Source organism: Penicillium cinerascens (assembly GCF_028974065.1).
Source record: "Penicillium cinerascens strain IBT 15544 chromosome Unknown contig_9_segment0_segment0, whole genome shotgun sequence".
Lineage (NCBI taxonomy): Eukaryota > Fungi > Ascomycota > Eurotiomycetes > Eurotiales > Aspergillaceae > Penicillium > Penicillium cinerascens.
The window spans coordinates 2,677,134-2,698,637 of record NW_026695296.1 but is presented as its reverse complement, the minus strand read 5'-3'; the positions used below and the strand labels follow the sequence as shown (position 1 = coordinate 2,698,637).

Genomic DNA, 21,504 nt, shown 5'->3' with positions numbered 1-21,504 from the left:
GATCCTTGAAACCTAACAAGGTATTTGTAAAAGCTAGTTACAAGGTGCCAGTAGGCCCTCCGCACATGATTTGCAGAGATCCACTATAGGTTTCCAACCGATTGTACTGAATTCTTGTCCTCATCATGCAATATTACGTAGCAAGGTATTGTACCATACAGTGGGCATTTTACGGTGTCCCTCAATGTAATCCCCTCAAATGACGGATCTGCGCTAAAGCCTGGGCGGTGGGGCTAGAAAAGAGTCATCATGTGTGTGTTGATCAAGCCGATTTCGAGAATGACTGTAACAGCCCGGGCTCTGAGATGGAAGGAAGCAAAAAGCAAGAATAAGTAAAAAAGTGTAAAATGTCCCTGCCTCGATCAGTCAAAAAGATCGCATCTTTGGCTCTGCCCTTTTCATATAGTCGCATAGTAAAACCTGAGCATCTTGTTCAAGTTCTTCTGTTGTACTGAATACAGTAGTTTTCGAAATCAGCTATACCGCCATACTCTTACTACTTGATTGCCGGAACATAACTCCGGATGACGCTAACCTGTTTGGCTCACCGCCCTTTAGTTCCAGCAGTACCGTTATCGTAATGATTGTATTGCCATAAATGAGTCATCGTCATAGTACTGTAATATTACATGGAACCAGCCAGAATTGTTCTGTAGATCTGGCGATCTGGCAAGATCGCCTGCTAGCTTTCCTCTCCCGTCAGCCACGTTTTGCCTCTTTCCCCTCATTCTTCCCGCATGCAGCGCAGTCATCGTCGTCGCTCGCCAGTCATAATTCAGAAGGCTGTGCTTATTCTGTAGAAAGCTAAACCTGGTAGGGAAGGATGTTTTTGTCTATCTCCATGGATTTTGCTTCCTACTACGCTTCTCATTCGTTACCAGCCCTAAATCTAACCTGGTTCTCCCAGCTAATGTGGGCTTTACAAGGATTGTGATTATTGTGAGATGAGCCAATATCGCCTCGATGACGCATCGCAGTTTACTGAACACGAACCATGGGAACACCACTGGGACTATGCCCCGACACCCGGCTATTGCGGCAGCCCCTACGCAGCGCTATCGACCCTGAGCCCCTCCCCATCGAGTGTAGTTGAGACCCATATCGATTCTACGAGTAAACCAGCTCCATGCACTCTCAAATTTCTTCAGCTGCGTGATTGGGAAGATGGGAAAGCCTACGACGAGGACCCGCCAACGTGCATCCACTACCGTATAGAGTGGCGAGTGACAGTCAATAACAGGGAGGTGTCGACGGACACGGAAGAGGATGTCGTTTTAGCGCCTAGCACCTTTTGGCAGCTGTCCTTGGAAAAAAAGCTAGAAAAAGCTCTACGACGCAAGACTGCTCGCCATCGCCAAGTGAGACCAGATGATACCGTCATAGTGGCATCAACAACCGATCGTACCAAGCGAAAATTGACCAAACGATTTGACGATACCGACATATCTTGGACCGCAATCGAAAAGCAGTTTCTGATGTGGTCAGATCTTTTACTCCGTGGAAAAGAACTTACGCTGAAAATCAGTTTCAACTATGTAGACGATCGTCATTCCTCTCCATCCGCTGGTCGGAAAGGGGAGAAAAGAGGGAAGTCATCTGTCACGCAAAGAATGCTCGGTGAGAGGGACGCACAGCTCGACGCAGAGGAAAGTACATCTGGCGGGAAGCCAATTTGGCGCAGCGTTTATAGCCTGATGCGATGTGACTCGTCAACGTGTCAGCATGGTCCCCATTGCTGGGTGGACCCAATGGGGAAAAAACACTACCCGCTCAAAGCTCATCACATCAAACGCCTAATCACTCACGTTGAGAAGGGTGGTGTGCTGGAAGGTCATAAGGACGTACCAGAAGCAGTTCGTGACGAGTTATACCGGGAAGAACAGGATAGACTGGGTAGAGACAAGCGCAAGGGAAGCCATGTCACTGGTGCAGGGTCACCATATCCACCTATCAACATTAATGTCTCGTCCTCGCAGCCTGCGCCCCAAGAGCTTGATGTCTCGGCTCCGAAGGCAGCAGATAATTTGCAGACTCTAAGCTCACTCCACATTCCTGGTCTCAGAGATGTAGCTGTCAAGGAGTACGGTGAGTGGCAGGTGTCGAATGTCGAGAATGACACCCTCAAAACTGCATTTCGAGAAGTATGTGATGTGATGCTCGAAAACGGTCTTGATCTTGAGCAGGTGTATAGGGATCAGGATCCCCATTTCTTCATTGAGAAAGGGATCAAGATAGGCATCGCTCGGCGTTTCGTAGAGGATATTGGGAAGTGGGTTGAAAGCGTCAAGAAGGTCTTACCTGTCCTTGAGGATTATTAGTCTAAACAGTTTGGCATTGTGACGTCAAGGCGTTAGTGATATCCGACCTTGTTTTCGAATATTGTTCGTCCAACACTAAGCTTCCCCTATTTATGTTACAGAGAACCCATAATGAATCATTTCTCTCTTCAGAAATATTTGATTTAGCGAAAATAATAAATAATAGAGGGCTTCAAGGTAGCTATTTATAGCTCTTTGAAGCATGCACTCCGGACGCCATTGAGAAAATGGGTCTTCACAAGGTCAACTACTGATGGGTGCGGTGGAAAATTAAGCTGGGCAGTCGAATTCTCCCCATCTAGCAAGTTGACCTCCGGGGTTTTCTGGCTGTTATTTATCACAAACCTCACTTAGATGATTCATAGAGACCCACATCTACGTCCGGCCAATGGCTGCGCGGCAGGATGGACGCTCGTCTCGCTACTTTTCTGAGGCCAACGCTTTCCACCCCCTCCCCCCCCACCATCGTTTTCCCATGCATTCCGGTGCGTTTGGTGTCCACTATTCGCACATAAATCGCCCATCTAAACTACTTAACGTCATTGACCAGGTGCTTTCTCTTAGTAATGGACGGTCCAGCCTTGGCATTTGCCAATCCTCTAATGAGACATCCTGCACTTCGAAACCCGCCTCGCTGCCTTCACTGTGGCCGATGGACCAGAGAAGATTTTTGTTCGCCTTTTAATAAGAAGGGCAATGGCGATCGTCCGTACTATGCTTGTTCTAGCTGTGAAGAATTTGCCTGCTTTGGGGATATGCGAGGTGTGCTGGCAGAAAATCCTACATGCTTCTGTGACCACGGAATGCAGTTTAGCAGACGAGCCATAGCAGGTACGGATGATGGAGAAACTAGGTTTCCGCGGTCGAAATTCTATCAATGCGCCACCGGAGGCTGTCTGTACTTCGAATACATGACAGACGAACACAACCAAATTTTGTTCTACGATGGCAGTGTCTCTCAGAACGTCCTGACATTGTTGGGTTTTTGATATTCCCATCCTTGCCGCACGGTACGTATGGTGAACGCCTAGTTGAACATCATGGCCGCAATGACGGGTTGGACGTTTTTATTTAACATCTTCGATATCTAGGAATATAACAAATAACAATGATACATCCGAAATCACAATAGCGACAAGTCATTGTGACATTGCCAAAGTCAATCCAATCATCGAACAAAATGTCAGACCTCGTTTCCATCTCGAGCCTTTCTCTTTCCTTGCTTCCTTGTACTTTTGTGGTCTATGTGTATATATTGCAGTATTTACCGCCTGTCAAGACCAAAGACTCAACCACCTAATACTTCTATTTTCAATCCTGCATGGCGAAAATGGCCTTTGGCACTCTCTTCTTTTGCACCCACCACATTGATACACCATTCGAGGAATGTATCAAAGCCTTGACCGGGGTCTCTCTCATAACGGCTCCAGTTACGCTTTATAAAACTTTTAAGCTCAGCAAAAAACTCTTCAATTGGGTTAAGGTCAGGCGAATAGGGCGGCAGATAGACCAATTTCACCCCAGCATCCGCGCACATTTGTGCGAGACGCTCTGAGTGATGAAATGATGCGTTGTCCATCACAAGAACGGATTTAGGTTCTGGCCATCTTCCACAATGCTGGAATAGCTGGGCTATGAAGTCCTCAAACACGATAGCATCCGTAGAGCCGCGGAACACTCGCGAGAGGACGATCCCATCTTGGGAATACGCAGGTAGTATCTGATATCGCTGATCGCGGTGGAACTGAGTAACTTGCAGAGGAGCTCTGCCAAGAGGTGCCCAACCGGTTCGCCTGAATCCGACCCTTTTATCGCAACCAGATTCATCAACATATACCAGGTGATACGACTGAAACTCCGACAGGTTGTGTAGGTAATAGTCTCTCAAATCCGCGTTCTGCTCTTTAGCGCGCTGCCGCGCTGCCTTCTTCGACCAACCCGCTGCTACAAGGGCTCGTCTAATGCTGGAGGTTGTAATCAAGGTTCGAAATTCATCCCACAGGAAGACAGCCATCTCATCGAGATAGAGACCTGGCTTTTCAGAAAGGTGTTCGCAGAGAGCTTCTATCATTAGCGGTGTCACGGTTCGTTGTCGGCCAGTTCGAGTTTGGGGAGCATAGATAGTTCCAAACTGGCGTAGGTTTCTGCGAATATTGATAACCGTAAGCTTGGTACATTCAGCTTCTTCGGCCATCTGAGACGAGGTAAAAGACTGGCTCTCTATCATGTCACGGATCAGATGAAGCTTCGAAGTAGAAAGCCTAGGAGCCATGTCGCTTGAAGTAACTCGGATACTGAGATTTCGAAGGCTGAAGGATGGTGAGTGGGAGAGGAAGTATGGCTCGTGCCATGAAATGGGGAGGGGCGCACCAGGTAGCGTGTGTATAGCACTTTCGCGTAAAATACATCCTCAGTTGTCAAATCACGGTATTATGAAAAATACCTACTAATTCAGGAGGCGGTCTGCAAAGTGGAGCCTCCGAGGTCTATCCTATCAGGACCCACAGCTGCCGGGTTTATTTTCCGGGAACCAAGTCACAAGAGTGAGGTGGTATAACTGATTTCGAATACTACTGTATATACATGCTTTTCCAAGCGTCTGTCTATATAATCATTTTAATTTTTGTTTGTGGCACTTGTAAAAACGTCGCGAAGATCAGGGTTGTATTATTTCAAGTAGAGAAACTCAATGAGCCAATTAAGCCTGTTCATGCAAGTGTTTCTTTGATCGGTTTCTTTTGATGCAACAAGGGTCAAGAATGAACATTTAACATAAAATAACTCGCACGGTTACTGTAGATCGATATCAGGCAAACCACTTCCAATTTTCTTTTCCCTCTTCTGTTCTCATACAATTTTCAGATTCAGTGCAGACCTGTTTTGTTTTGGGAGCCGTCGCCTGTGACGAATCTTTTCCAGTAGATCTAAAGAGCTGTTTTTCATCAAGGTCCGGGTTGGAGCTCTTCTTCGTATGGTACAATTTCAGTTGTTTCAAAGGTCGAGGAAGATTTTCAAACATGGTACCACATTTTGCTATCAACGAAGTATCAGCGTCTGTTGACCTAAAAGCTGCGTCTAATCAATACTGGTACTTGCCTTCAAAATTTTGTCTCTTTACGTCATCGTCAGCTCTGGTTATGGTATAATCATTTTTTGTCGCTGGGTTGAGTGCTCTTGAAAACTCATTGTCGCTCATAATGACAGTCGAGCTTGTTGACGAGGCGGAAGATGTTTCGCAGGTGAGCTGCCCCGGATTGTCAAAGTCTAATCCATTTGAAATGGTATTGTTCTGAAGATCCTCTTGAGCTTCATCGGCGAGAGAGCCACCCGTTTGCTCGCTACCTGGTTTTGCATACGTTTCTAGAAAAAGTTGTTCCCTGGTGTGAGCATAACCTGTCCAGTAAAAAGAGATTCACAAGCTTACTTTTGTGCCGGATCATTCTGGGTTTGCTAAATCTTTTATGTTGAGTAAGAGTGAAACTCGTAAAGGATCAAAGCTAAGGGCTACATTCCATAGCTTATATATAGATGAGTACATCAATATCTCTACAATACATATTGATTAGGTTTTAACTGAGTTATCTCGAGTCGTGCAGCAGAAATGCGAGAGGCCACTTCGCCCACATGCCATGCGGATATGATGACACGGAGTTGATTGTTTAAGTTGAAAGTTTCTGAGGCACTTGAACAAACATGCACTGCGAGTCCAACTTGAGCTGGCCAATAAGGCTCATTGCCGATATATCACTTTGTGCAAGTTCTGAGTATAATGCGCATTATAGGTATAGATTATGTTTGAACCTAGCTGTGAAAACGCTTTTTAAAATTTCTCTAGTCATAATAAGTCTTTCTGATAGTTCAACGAGAAAATACTGTAGCAAGGGAGACTATTTCCTGTCCGATCAAGGAATTCAACGTAATTTCCGCAAAGCGATTCATTTCGCAAATCAGGGACAAAGAGAAATCAACACACCGTACCAAGGGAAGAAAAGGTCATTCGATGATCGACTGAACTATTTAGTTTTGTTGAACAAGTAACCTTTAAAATCTGCCTCCACCTAATCCGAGTCGTAATAATCCATTTGAAACCCTATCCCACTGCATACGTTAACAATCTAATTGCGAAGCTTATGTAGTAACATAATTCCCAAGCGAGCGGCGCACCCACGCTCTACTTCTTACTCTACTTCAGTGCCATGGGAGGCTATCCGGCCCAAACGCTGAGAGTATGATGAACAAATCTGGCTGCATCGATACCTTCAGATAAGTAACAAAAGTCAAGACCTGACCCTTTTTATTTAGCTCTTGCGATTTTCTTAAATGTCACGTACATACTGGCAAGAACATGGCGCCCTATTACTTTACCCGACGACAACATAGATACATCTTCAGCAGTCTCCTCGTTATTTTAGTGTTGGCGATATTGCTCTTACAACCGAACGGCAACTTTTTACTCCGCAAAATCAGCTCACGTATCTCCCATTTGGAAGCCTTGGCTGCGAAAAGCGACCGAGGGGATGCTATTGGTTGTTCCGTTGATCTGAACCATTTGAAATCCCAAGGATTTGACTCGCCAGTGTTATATTCGCGTTGGGAAATCGGAGTGAAACAGTCCAAAAAATTCAAGACGTTTTCAGACAGTTTGAAACTGCCAATTCCCAGTTTCGAACTTGTCGACCTTGATGCAAATGAGAGCCGTAAGACTCTCAACCAATGCCCCCCAACTGTTGAAATTTCCGCCCCTTTGCCTGAACGTATCGACGCATCGCATATAATTTTTGGTGTCGCTACCTCTTTGGACCGGCTAATAGACTCATTGGAAGCTTTTTCGCATTGGGCCAGTGGCACAAATGCCCGGATATTCGCGTTAGTCGAATACGACTCTCGGAAAAACACTGTTCTGCAACAGGCTGTTGAGCTAGGCATTCGCCTTACTCTCATTGAATCGTATGAAAAAGTCCTGGATCGATATATATCACTTACTCGAGTTCTCTTTCGAAATATCGATGAGAACTCACAGTGGGGTGTCGTCATAGATGACGATACTTTTTTCCCGTCCATGTCAAACCTCATCAAGCGACTAGCCTCATATGACGCTACGGTACCACAATATGTCGGAGCTCTCACGGAAAACGTCATGGGCCTTTCGAACTATGGCTACATGGCCTACGGAGGTGCAGGGATTTTCCTCTCTATTCCCACTCTAGAGGAGCTTGATAAACATTACGACGAATGCACCAAGCTTACGGGATTTGGCGATAAACGAATATCTCAATGCATTTATCTCCATACTACCACCAAGCTCACTTGGGACCGAGGACTTCATCAATTGGACTTTTGGCAAAGTGACGGGTCGGGATTCTATGAATCGGGACGGGAGTTGCCATTGTCGCTGCATCACTGGAAGTCGGCCGACTGGTTCCCCGTCAATATTGTCGGGTTAAGCAAAGTATCTTCAGTATGTGGAGATGAGTGCCAGCTTCGGCGCAGGAAATTAGCGGGCTCAGATGACTGGTTCTTCATCAATGGGTTCTCTATCATACGCCATTCCTATCCTGTCAATGACACAATTGCGATGGAGCAGACGTGGGACCCAAGCTTTTGGGCACGAGAAGAGGGTTGGGCGTACAGTCTGGGTCCATTGAGGCCAAGGGATGACGAAAAGCTATCACTACGTTTATAAGATGCAACTCGAGACCACCAAGGTAGCATCCGACAGATCTATGCTGCAACAAATTCAGCACATTATGAACTGCGCCAATCTCATACTTCGAGATCTTCTGTGCAAATGTATGAGCTGTCTCTCAAAAAATTACCTATGTTCATTTACATATATTTCCATGCACGTTAGCGTTTAAGTTGCTTAAAGGCCGGGAGAGGTTGGGAAATGGCGGTTTCTGAGACATTCCTATCAATCTGGAAAAGATTTTAACAAACATTTAATTCAAATGGTTCAAGACTTGACAATCATTAAGCAATCGATCAAGTTCACTCAGTTCAAGCTCAATCTGTTCAGCGTCTCGAGTTACATTATAGATGCATGGCTCGTTTCTTATATAATACCGCCAGTGTCCATTAGAGAGTCTTATTGGAAACTTTTGTCTTCAGAGCCAACATTTCCTCTGATGAGGTTCTGCCCCAATATCCAACATACTCAACACTCAGGGTTTGTCTCTCTCCACAATGATTCCCCCTCATGTTAATGGAAAATTTAGCAATGCCAAAACACTCTGGGACCATGGAACATGAATTATACCCGATGGAGGCTCACAACAAATGGCATTCAGGTCATGACTGCACTGAATGTTTGTGTACCGGGAATAATCTGCAGTCTTTCCTTAGAGCACTGGCATTGCTTATCATCTTCTCCGGTTCAATATTGGCGGCGCTCGTTGGAGGGGGTCACATCCCTATTTACGGTAATTAATAACAGTATATGAAGGTTAGGGGTAATATACATGGTAGAATTCTGCCACAGAAGCGCCCGACATTGGCTTCCATGCTGCGAACATGTAGATGCTCTTTCAAACCCTAATCACATGATCCGTGAGCCCCAAAAATGATTTAGTTCCACTATTAAAATGCGCGCTGCGCGCATCGGCCCTGAGGATAAAAATAAGAGGATGGTAAGTAAGCAAAGTGTAAATAGAGAGTTAGATCGGTGGGTCATAAGTCGCATGCATATTAAACAAGATAAGACGAATGACGGAAGGCATTAGCATGACTAATACCCGGATCGTGATAAATAAATCAGTGTCGGAACGAACAGCCTATGGAGACCGGATTATTGGATAATCCGATGTAATTATTTCTTATGTAATCAGAAACCCCCATAAATTGCCAGATTCAGGGGTATAGCAATACAGAGTTCTTTTCACCGCTGATTGGCCCTTATATTACGTGCTCCGACAATCAGTGGGAATTAAGAGTATGGGACGTCGGGCAAGGGTCTTCGCCAAGTGACGCAAAAGCTGGTGCATGTGCGAAAGCGCAGTTGGATGTAAACTACAGGACTTCCAGGATCACTGTCGCCACCGTGCTATGTGGAATGTGCCATGGAATCCTTGGGGCGTTATGAGGGCGTTGGATGCATCGCGAAAGTGTAGACCCACGCAAAACCGACAGCATACCTGCTCAAATTGCGTTTCAGTTGATTGGCTAAGTGGGCTCCCATGCTGCATCTCAATCACATCAACACTATCTCGCTAGCTTCATTTGACCGTTGCTGACCAGGGGTGGCGCTCACGTTGCGTTCCGCTTGGGCCGCCGTTCAAAAAGATGCTTGGAATCTAGTTGGCTGGATCTAGTAGATGTTCAACGCTATTTCGAACGACCTGGTCGTTACCCCTGCCATCTAGCCCCGTAAGCTGTACCCCCAATCACACCAACACCGTATCTCCATCTTCACTGGGTCATTGTTAGACTGCGCCAAAACCCAAAAAAACCCCGCAAAAGTGGGGCTCCTGCGGGTTTTACTCATATTTCAACACCAGCAAACCTGTATAACTACATAAATTCCATAAAAATAGCCTAAATAGGAAGGTTACCTGCCTATTCGAGCTATTTTATGAATTTGCGGGTTTTGGCGGGTTGGGTTGGGTTTTGGTTCCAGAACCCATTGCGGATTTTGGCGCAGTCTGGTCATTGTTGATCAGGGATAAAGTTCGCGCTGCATTCCGCTCGGATTGCGGTTGAGCATAGGTGTTCCCAATTGAGCGGAGCTGTATGTTGTTGATCAAGTGGGACGCCACTTGGGCCGCGATTGATCTGATAAGTGCTTGATCGAGCGTAACTGCAATCCGTAGAATCCTTGCCCGGACCAAGCCAACCGGTCCCACAGCTCTACCCGACATCCCACTAATATTGTCTCTGCCGCCTCACTCGTCCATTGTTGATCAAATTGGGCTCCGCTTCGGCGCAGTGAACATATACACCCTCTCATTTCCATTGACCTGCGGCTAAACCACTAGAACACGAGCCTAGCAGTCATTGTACATAGGTCATTTCTCCTCCAGGACACAAACTTGCTCAGCGCAGTCCGAACATCCTCAGCAGTTCAACCGACTTCGTCGCAATCATGCAAAAATCCATTCGCGGGTAAATATGGGTCTGGGCAAGAATCGTGTCTGCACGGTTGGCATGGGTGAGCACGGGATCATTAGTCAAGACGAGGCAGAAGTCTTAGTTCAACGACTAGCTTATACTTCAAGCGCAGTCGATGCCGAACCGTACGCCGCATGCAGCTGTTCAGTCCCGCTGCTCGCTCAGCCGACTATTTGTGCATTCCCGGGCGTGGTTGACCAACCTTACATAGCCCACCTAGTCAGGGTCAACCATGCAGTCATGCCGACCCGGCTACACTCACTGCGTCGGCTAACGGCTACGTGCGAGACTGCAGCTGGATAGCAGCTGATTATCTTGTGTTCAACGTCCACCAATAGGATCTATAGATCCGCACGAGCGGTCAACGCCGACCTAGGAGAAAGCTTGCGAATACATGAGTTCAACAAACCTATAGATCCAGGATTCACATGATCGTGGTAAACAAGGGCGTATGTAATCGCGTGCATAACTCGTGGGCTCATGTATCTCGGTAATTGACCACCCTGAGTCGTTCAACACGTCGTGAACTTTCTTCATGGCTGATGCCACTAATAAGTAGTTCCCCAATAGGTCAACGCATCCCTACAAGAAATAAGACACAACTCAATTCGAGCGACCGTTCCTCATCTGATGCCATACACAGAGATCTATAGCAAGCTCTTACACGAAGGTGGCTGCCACTCCTATTAGCGCCCCACTTTGGAAAGGACTGGCATAGAGGAAGAAGCCACTCAGAGCAGGGATCACCGCCCGCATAATGTGCCTGCTCATACTCTTAGTTCAATGACCGTACCAGAACGATATTACTATTTCTGGAGAACTGCTGGCGCCACCACCAGTGATTTGATTGAGCTCTGCTCGACGGTTGTCATATGGCGCGAAGGGGAAGTTGAAACGCGAGACAGGATTAACACAGAGACAAACACTTCCTCAAGGTGGGCATCCCGACCTATATCAAGATTTATCTGCAAGAGAATGGCAAGCGCGTGTAATATTGAGTATTGTGTATATAAAAATCAAAGAACTGCTTGAAAACAATCCATACTCCTCGTCACAGCATTAGTCGCTCCCACGACGCGACTGTCGCTTCTCTCTTTCATCGCTGATTATCCGTGCAACACCATCATGACCTTTATATTTGGCGCACAATGTGGGCCAACTAAGATCACATTTTAGCCTTGGATCCCTTAGAAGGGCTTTGACCACTTCGAGATGTCCTTCAAAAGCCGCAAATTCTAGCGCTGTTTCATGGTTTTTGGAGGTAGTGAGGTTGGGATCTGTTTTGTCCAATGCAAGGAGAAGTTCTAAGGTTTCCAGGTGACCGCGCTCTGCAGCCACCATAAGAGCGGTTTTACGCTCCCAAATATCGAAGCGATTCACATCAATATTATCAGATCTTTGGAGAAGCAACTGTATAAGGTCGACCCTTCCCGAAGAAGCGGCTAACGAGAATGGAGTAGATCCGAGTTTTCCTCTTGCCTCGATGTCGATATCTTCCCGTTCGAGCAGCAGCTTCACCATCTCTCAATGATTCTTGCATGTATCCGATTCATTTTCTTGGCACGATCACATCGTAGCTACAATAAATCTATAATGTACACCCATTGATTTAAGCAAAACGTGGCGCAAGACGAAAGAGTCTTAAAAATTTAGCATAGGGTAATGTACCAGCTTCTGGAATTCTTTATGTGCAGTAGGGGTTCGAGCCACCTTGGCAGCTGGATCCTAAGGCGCAAGTAACGCGAGGGGTCCAGATACTGCCAATACACTGCTCAAGCACATCGCCGCTGCATCGCCATACATTGTTTGAACAAGTTGTGGGCATTACTTCCAGCTGGCCTTCTGACGCGCTATTGATCGTCAGGGCCACAGATTGAGCTAAGGGCTGTACCGTGGCGGTGTCGAAATCGCTAGATTCGGATGATGGGGTAGAGCCTGAAGGGCTGCCATGAAAAGTAAATATTGAGTCATCAAGGATTTCCCATGAAATGGCGATGTGGCCCTCGCTGCAAGCGTTACCGCCAGACAATTTATTTAGGACAGTATAGCTGAAATCGAGGCCGGGGGCGCCCTCTGCGTTCCAGGTATTGCTGGAGGAAGAGCCGATGCCGCAACGCTGGCAGCCATCCCCGATAAAGAGCTGCATGTCGGATCGCTGCCCATTAACTGAGATAATTACTTTTTTACCGCAGTACAGAGCTGGATCCTCTCCTAACTGGGTGCTGTTCATGGCAACAACATAGTCGGAGTTCATCTGATCAAGAGAGAGCAGGGTGGCAGAGCTACACATAACTCCCCCTTTGTTTTGGTTCGCAAAAGTGGTCCCGCATGCATCCACTTGCCCAATGTCGTAGTAGTATGTGCCGAAGCCGTCACCGCTTGAAATGATTAACTGTGCAGAGGCGCTGAGTGTAAAAAGAAAGCCAGCTGCCGCAACGGCTGGGAACATCATGATGCTTAATACTCGATAGAATAAGTCGCTATCCTGTGTCAAGGTTGTCGAATCGAGCCCAGACGATACACACAGTAAGCGCGCGAACGACCTATTTTATGAATTGGCGGGTTTTGGCGGGTTGGGTTGCGTTTTGATTCCAGAACCCATTGCGGATTTTGGCGCAGTCTGGTCATTGTTGATCAGGGATAACGTTCGCGCTGCATTCCGCTCGGATCGCGGTTGAACATAGAGATCATACAAACACTCTATCTTCCGCCTCACTGGTCCATTTGTGACCGGAACAACGTTCAAGTTGCATCCCGCTTGGACCGCAGTTGAACATAGATCCTCCCGGTCGAGCGCAGCTGTAGCCCGATCATGCCACCCGGCCCCTATAGCTGCATCTCGGATCACACCAACGTAGTCTCTCTACCTCACCCATACGCTGGTGATCGAAGTGGGACACCGCTTGGGCCGCGGTTGCGCATAGATGTTCCCAATTGAGCGGAGCTGTATGTTGTTGATCAAGTGGGACGCCACTTGGGCCGCGGTTGAACTGATAAGTGCTTGATCGAGCGTAACTGCAATCCGTAGAATGCTTGCCCGGACCACTTCGGCGTTAACCAAGCCAACCGGTCCCACAACTCTACCCGACATCCCACTAATATTGTCTCCGCCGCCTCACTCGTCCATTGTTGATCAAATTGGACTCCGCTTCGGCGCAGTGAACATATACACCTTCTCATTTCCATTGACCTGCGGCTAAACCACTAGAACACGAGCCTAGCAGTCATTGTACATAGGTCATTTCTCCTCCAGGACACAAACTTGCTCAGCGCAGTCCGAACATCCTCAGCAGTTCAACCGACTTCGTCGCAATCATGCAAAAATCCATTTGCGGGTAAATATGGGTCTGGGCACGAATCGTGTCTGCACGGTTGGCATGGGTGAGCACGGGATCATTAGTCAAGACGAGGCAGAAGTCTTAGTTCAACGACTAGCTTATACTTCAAGCGCAGTCGATGCCGAACCGTACGCCGCATGCAGCTGTTCAGTCCCACTGCTCGCTCAGCCGACTATTTGTGCATTCCCGGGCGTGGTTGACCAACCTTACATAGCCCACCTAGTCAGGGTCAACCATGCAGTCATGCCGACCCTGCTACACTCACTGCGTCGGCTAACGGCTACGTGCGAGACTGCAGCTGGATAGCAGGTGATTATCTTGTGTTCAACGTCCACCAATAGGATCTATAGATCCGCACGAGCGGTCAACGCCGGCCTAGGAGAAAGCTTGCGAATACATGAGTTCAACAAACCTATAGATCCAGGATTCACATGATCATGGTCAACAAGGGCGTATGTAATCGCGTGCATAACTCTTGAGCTCAATTATCCTAAGCATTGACCACCCTGGGTCGTTCAACATGCCGTGGGCTTTCTTCATGGCTGATGCCACCAATAAGTAGGTCTTCAATAGATCAACGCATCCCTACGAGAAATAAGACACAACTCAATTCGAGCGACCGTTCCTCATCTGATGCCATACACAGAGATCTATAGCAAGCTCTTACACGCAGGTGGCGCCCACTCCTATTAGCGCCCCACTGTGGTGCAGGAACCAAGGGCAAGCTCATCATGCGTTGCCGAGTATGCAAGAGATTCTCTTGGAGAGTAGAAGAGTTCCCTGCAAATACCACCCAGCTGCTCCGGCTCCTTTCGCCTCGCATCACTGTTCTCGAGGGTGAGAATGAGGGACCAGTCCATATTCCTTCGATGACACTAGAGTGATCCGCGCAAAGTCGTGACAAGATTCTAATTTGAGCAATTTGCTCTAATAAGCTTGTCATTGTTGATCGCACGATTGTTTTCACCGTCTACTACTGTATCGTCCGTGATTTGACTTCGCGGCGCGCGTTATCCAGCAAAGGAGATTTCTGGCCTTGGCCATTTCAAATATGTTTTTAAGCGACATTCTCTATGTTTAGTCTCTATTGCCATCTTCAGCAGACCATCAAGTTAAAATGACATGTAAAACCGCAATATTCGCACCGGGAAAGGACATGAACGCTCGCGACAGGTCCGCGGGCTGAAACCACTGGCCGCGGTCAGGGAGAGATGGTACTGTACACACACACAATTCATTAACTCCCGGCGGCTGAACCGAAAGGGCAACTATCACTGATCAAAAAATACATGCCTTGGAGCCCATACGGGATTCCTTTCAATATATGTCATCTCAGATATCAATATCTTAACGAGAGATGGTACAGTGCGTCCCGAAAATGGCGCAACCACTACACTCTTTGATTGTTTCTCCAGTCACAGCGCCAAGGCCAGCTAGTATGTTTTGGAAATTCTGCGGGTACCCGCTTTGAATTTGGCGCAGAGGCGCCGTAAACTGCAGATTCTCCAGTACATAAATATCAAAGCTCACCGGCCAACATCTCAAGTGCCTGATGTAATCTGATAGATGCAAATATAATAATACCATACAAGATGCATAGTACAATGAATAGTATACGCTAAGGTTTTGGCAGTGGAGCCAGAAAATAGTTTCTTGGTGTGTACTGGTCGAGGCGATTTCGAGAATCACTTTTAAGGGAGACTGCGATGACTTCCCGTTTGACAATCTAAGAGAGTTCTTCTCATAAAATTTGTCGGTATGCAGTTTGTGCCCCCTGCCGAATATTTTTCGTTCGAGTATCTAAATAAAACTTGGCATAAAAGCTTTAGAACGCCTCAATTCTATTGGCTTCAAGAAAGTGACCTTGAACCCATATATCTTGTTTGGGTTTTAATCTGGAAAAGAACCTAATTGTCGAGCTTAAGATTTTCTTCTCTCAAATAAAATCTTACTAGATTTTTTAGCGTAAATTCTAGATACACCGAAATATCCAATCTACCGGAAATCAATAATCGAAAACAACTTAACAAAGGCTTGCTTCTACTACTTTCTGATTCTCCTGATTTTAAAGTTTGTCCCTTACACTCCTCTAGTACTTTATCATAGCCCACACTACCCCTTACGCCAGAACTGAACGATGCTTCGAGAAAGCAATATTTTCAAACTACTCAGATCAACTTGGAGGGAACTTTGCTTCAATGATAGTCAACGCTGAAAGAAGACCAATTGTTGCTTTAGTGGCATTGGCATTTTCGATTATAAATGTGATACCTCTCACAATGATTTTTGATGGATGCACGTCTACATCTTCACCATCTAGCTTTCATTTCTTGAAAGTGAGATACAAGGATTCTTTAGGGGCTGCATTGTATTAATGAAACTCACAGGTAAACTTGACCGATTTTCCTGGCTTTAAAACGACTCATGTCCGTCGATTAGTCAACATTGGCGGAATTAGCGATTCCGATTTAAGGGATAACACAGCCAAGATCGGTGATACTGTGACGAAAATCGCCGCCAGTAGTATTTCGCAGGCCTCCGATGCCACCAAGAGTGAAGTAGATCAGGCTAGCGAAAATGTTCAGTCTTTGGCGGATGACTTGAAATCTCATCTTCCTGCTTATTACATCGTCGGACTGCGAAGCTATTGTCAAGTTGATAAGGATTCGTCTTCCCCCTCCAATTGCTCTGTAGTTAGCAACTCATTTTCTTTTGACATTTTCAGTCATTTTGGCTCATTTGAAAATGATATCAATTCGTTGCTTTCAAGTGACGTCAAAAAACATCTCGAAGCGTTTCATAGCGCATCACGCTGGGCTATTTCAGCTTACATAATTGGAACCACAGCGACCTGTGGAGCAGTTGTGTCAGCATCTTTCTGGCTTATTTTCCAATGGAGATTGATTATACATCCACCATTACTTTCCAAATTGTCAGGAATGCTAACTACCGTCCTCTCATTGGTAAGTCTGATAAAATCAAAGTCTGATTACGTACATATTTATGGGGTCTAGTTTGCCTCCATTTTCTTGCTGTGCGCCTCAGCTATTATCACCACGATTTACGTGTCTATCAAGTTATTCATTCAGCAGGACGCTTTGAGAAGTTTGGGAATACACGCAAGCTTAGGTGGACTACTAATTGCTGTTTGGTCTGCAGTAGTCCTGTCTCTCATAGCTTCTTGCCTATTCTGCTTGTCGAAAAGGCCTTTTTTAACGTCGGATGCCTTTTGATAACACGATAGCTCTTCGCAGTTTGAGTGTAAGGTCTTACCGGGAACAGCTTTTTCAAACTATTTGGATGATAAACAATTTGGCTTGCGATTACCTGTATGTATAGGTTACTAAGAAATGGATTCAGTTGGTTGCTGGGTTGAAAACATGGTCGGAATTTACCAGTCAGTCAATATATAAAAGGTTCCTAGCATAGATAGGTTACATGTACTTTCGATGAGGGGTGGGATGAATTATTAACACATTTACAGAGAATTTCGAATTCAGTTTGACTCCACACTCTTTAAACTTAATTCCCGGAAATTAAATCCTAAATTTACGAGTCCTGATTGGATACTATTCTAAGCATTTTGGTATGGACCGCTTTCCATAATAGTCTTTGTATCTTACAATATGTATCTATTACAATAGGGGATGTATTGTAACGAACCTTTCGTACACACCCGCCAGTACCCTCCTTACCCCTCTCCGCCCTCCTCTCGTGGTAATCTGCAACTTCCTGCACGGGGGCTTCCCGCTTCCCATTATTAGTCCAGGCGATATGGCTCCGAGACTGTCATCTTCAAAGCTTGTTCTTAACCGTGATATGATAGAGGACATGATTCTTCCGGATAGGTTAGCCACGGTGGTGGTTACCCGGTTACAAATTCCTGCACCAATGGGACGAAGATGGTTGAACCGCCGAGGGTATTTTTTGTGCCTTGAATGCAAAAACGGCCCAAGGTCAACAGCTGCTAGGCTCGTGTCCTAGCTGTGACGGTTGCAGCTACATGTTCAACCACGGCCTTAGCTAAACGTTATTTGGTGTAGCAGCATCTGATCATCAGAGCAATTGCCGGCGCCTACCTTGTATTGGGGCCTGGGAGATGAACTGTGTTCGTACTTTTCCCATATGTTTTTGCGTTTCCCGGTATTACTCTTTGCTATTTGCCTACTCAAAGGACTATAAAAGATCTGTTCTTTGCGCCAAATGTGATGCCCAGGCAACATAACACTTGTTAATATTTATTTTCCACCGTCTATGTTTTTTGACTGTTAGGAAACGCTCCTTAAGCCCAGAGGGATTAATAAATGGCTCAGAACAATGGTACCCCCCCTCTCAAAATACCATTCGAATACGACGCTCATACTAGCCGCAATATCTATATAGAAACTGATTCAAAGTCAATCAACGAGAAAAAAAAAACAGGAATTAATGACGACCTTGATTCTGACGAAGACTCTACATGGGATCAAATGAAATATTCCAAAGAAGTTGAAGACCAACTGACCTTATCGGAATGTGAATCAAACACAAGTAACATAGGCTGCGGAACATTCTCAGTGACTTCAACAAGATCGGAGGCACCATTGAGCGATGAAGCGTTCTCGGAAGATCAACATCGTACGATGAGCCGACCTAGATACCCTTGGTTATGCGACAACTGTCAAATGATCAAAGAGAAGTCTGAAGGTAAATGTCCTCTTTGAATAGCACATATTTAGGCTCCATTAAAATATTCTAAAACGACTGACACTTCACTGAAGATAAGGTAGAGAAGCTACTTGATGGTCTTGCCTCATATTTAGAGCAAATTCAGTTGCAACAACCAGTGCAAAATACCAGTCCAACCCCTGAAGAGACAACAGTATTGGGAGTGAATCAAGGAGTCTTGCCACAACAGGATACATCGGAGAGAGAAGCTAATACCGGCCTATGACAGTTCGTGGGCAAGAGGAAAGACTTCGATAACGGCCAATGAAATGAAAATGCTATTTATATCATACTGTATGTTAAGATGCTCCCAATCTCGCAAATAATGAGTATTGTCCTTGAGGAAAATTGGAGCTTGCGTACCACTTCCACCTGGTGTCGCAATCACAGATACACTGATACACGGCTTTTTTTCCTGGCTTTCATTCCTGGCTTTCTTCCGCGCCTTCTCTTGCGTCTTCGTTTGCCCTTCGATTTGGGCTTCCTGTCTTGCTTTGAGCTTCTCCTGGGTTTTCTCCGCGCCTTCCTTTGCGCTTGGGTCTGGGCTTTTTGCTTTGTCTTAAGCTCCTTCGGGGCCTTTTTCTGCGCTTTCACTTGTGCCTCCTGTTTTGCTTGGCTCTCCTTTCTGGCTTTCTTTTGCTCCTTATTTTGTACTTTCTCGTTTGTTCTGAGCCTTTTTCTGGTCTTTTCTGGTACCTTCATTTGCGCCTGTTGTTCTATTTTTGTCATACCGTTTGAGCTACAGTAGAGTACGGAGCCTTCAACTCGTCACTCCCCTTCAATTCATCACTGTTTTCTCGGGCCCCGCTGCAAAGGGTTTAGCGCAGGTTAATCAGGCCATACCAAGTTGAGGGTCATCGAAAAGTGCGCCGTATACGGTACTATATCTCCCTCAATAATGTTATACCCAGTACCGTGAGCGTTGCTTTGTAGACTTTGATGGCCTAGGTCCTGGCTGAAGGGCATTTCACGGGAGTCGCCAACTCAACGAGATCTAGTATATATTATTCCCCCCTAGAATTTCTCCTTTTCTTTCCATGTGGTATTTTTTGACAACCTCGAGCTTGTCGCGTTCTAGTCTCTTTCCGGTTATTTCAAAGATGCATCCTTTATCACTTGCAATTTTAGTGATTATTCACGCATGCACTTCTAGAGCCGGAACCTTTGAAGTCATAGATTACGATCGCCAGTGTTTGATATGGTCCAACGGCAGCTATGGCTGCACGGGTTACTTTGCATCCTTTGCCAAACTAGATGGAGATGAATGCCTAAGTACCTATTAACTACCACAATTGAAATATTATGCTGTTGCTAACAGTTTCCTAGAGCTCAGTGAGCAACACTCTGCGCTCAGTGTTGACGTATGCGGCACAGAAGATGGTTCACCAGTTGCTTGGATACAAGTAAACCACACGGGTCTAGTTACTTTTTTCAATAAGAATGGTGACAGCTCGAGCTGCGTACTCAAAAAGGGACTTAAGGCTGGTAGTTGGTGCATTGCATCTAAATCAGAAGTATCCACATCAAAAATGCTCTCATATTCCGCATTATCAACTGCCCTAGCTTCTGTCACCAACAAGTCACTGTTCACCATTCCCTCTGCCTCTACCGCCACTCCCTCTACCGCCACTTTATCTACTACCACAACGAAAAATGATCTTAATACTGTTCCTTGTCATGTTATGGTTTATCCATCATCTACAATAACCACTAGCTGTTCATCCTTATGGTTAAGAAAGATCAATTGAATAGAAAACTTGACTATCGAAGCTACCTATGCCTTAAGTCTATATATCCGCTTTCAAAATCCACATTGTTAAATACAGTAACTACTGTACAATGCGGTGCTATGGCAAAACAGGACCCCGTACCCAAAACATCGCTAAAGACCGCTTGCCGAAGGCATAAGACAGCAATGCTTGGTTCTCTACTTCGTTTGAATGGCAATATCTATAACTAGCCTAGGTCACCTTAGACCGCTAAATAAGAAACGGGCTAGGAGCAAGTGCGTATACCTTACTCACTACCCTATCCCTAGCGTCACGAAAAATAGAGTCCGAGAAGGGAACAAGAAGGTTAAACTAATACTAATAGCCAATAGTCCTACACGACTATAATCACGTACATCGACTATCTTCTCACATCCTAATAAACAGCTAGTTTCAGAATACAATTCTGCCGACCACCGCCGTGTAAAACGAGAGATAGCGTAGGTGTTTTGTAAATTAAAAATGAAATTCGGTATTAAATGCCTGCTGCTACCTTAAGCAGTAATAACTTCGCTGATATCTGTCACGCACTAGTGCCCTGGGCGGTGGGGCCCAGGGGAAGGAAAACAGTTGTCAGGGAGGAAGCAGATTCGCTAATTACTGTGCTACCACTGTAAAAGAAAGTATCAAGATACATGCAGTGGTCGCCCATCATGCCTGTGACGCACCAACTGCGTCTATAACAATTCCTGTAATATCGACATCCTTCCACGAAGCTGCGACAACGTCGAATTCCCATGGTCCTGCTTGCTTCATAGCGTCTAGGCAGAAAATGTCCTCCTCTGCTATATCTGCCGCCGGATCAACAGCGGTAAAAGCTTTCCATCGCCGCCAAAAGTACGAACGTCGATATTTGGTAACAATCTTTGTCTTAGTGAATGATCCTTGTACAGCAGCCTCAGGCGAGTAAACCTTTCGTGCGTGAACTTTGATATCTCTTTTTCGTTTCAATTCTTGAAAGAGTTTCCGCGGATTGTTTTTCTCGGCCACGATAAAGGAGATAAAAGGTCGTTGCCAGTGGTCGTAAAATTTGCCATTGTCTCCTCTATTGCGTTCACGTAAGTATGGTTGGCTGGACCACGTAAAAATCTGCCGGTCGTGTAGTTTCAACAAAGCAGGAACAAGGCTAAGTGTTTCCTCCTCAATGGGGCCGTAATGATAAGGAGACGATAAAATTTCACCTCGAAGAAACTTCTTATTCAACTTGAGTAGAGCAGTAAAACTCGTTGAGTTATTCCAATGTTGGACGTCTTGTGGGAACTCGGCCAT

At 45.8% G+C, this 21,504-nt stretch overlaps 4 protein-coding genes across 4 annotated transcripts; 1 reads left to right on the top strand and 3 right to left on the bottom strand.

Annotated features, from left to right (window-relative positions):
* Nucleotides 1–5,397: 5,397 nt before the first annotated feature.
* N7498_007855 (uncharacterized protein) lies at nt 5,398–5,758 on the bottom strand (the record flags this gene model as incomplete). Its single annotated transcript, XM_058454917.1, has 2 exons — nt 5,398–5,660; nt 5,743–5,758. 2 exons carry the CDS (start codon nt 5,756–5,758, stop codon nt 5,398–5,400), a joined length of 279 nt encoding a protein of 92 aa, XP_058307166.1.
* Nucleotides 5,759–6,663: 905 nt separating this feature from the next.
* On the top strand, nt 6,664–8,001 carry N7498_007854 (glycosyltransferase family 31 protein; the record flags this gene model as incomplete). Its single annotated transcript, XM_058454916.1, has 1 exon — nt 6,664–8,001. One exon carries the CDS (start codon nt 6,664–6,666, stop codon nt 7,999–8,001), a length of 1,338 nt encoding a protein of 445 aa, XP_058307165.1.
* A 4,104-nt stretch (nt 8,002–12,105) lies between these two features.
* Nucleotides 12,106–12,873, bottom strand: N7498_007853 (RlpA-like double-psi beta-barrel domain-containing protein; the record flags this gene model as incomplete). Its single annotated transcript, XM_058454915.1, has 1 exon — nt 12,106–12,873. The coding sequence occupies one exon, from the start codon at nt 12,871–12,873 to the stop codon at nt 12,106–12,108; it is 768 nt and encodes a 255-aa protein (XP_058307164.1).
* Nucleotides 12,874–20,886: 8,013 nt separating this feature from the next.
* N7498_007852 (uncharacterized protein) lies at nt 20,887–21,504 on the bottom strand (the record flags this gene model as incomplete). The annotated part of the gene is made up of 1 exon (XM_058454914.1): nt 20,887–21,504. One exon carries the CDS (start codon nt 21,502–21,504, stop codon nt 20,887–20,889), a length of 618 nt encoding a protein of 205 aa, XP_058307163.1.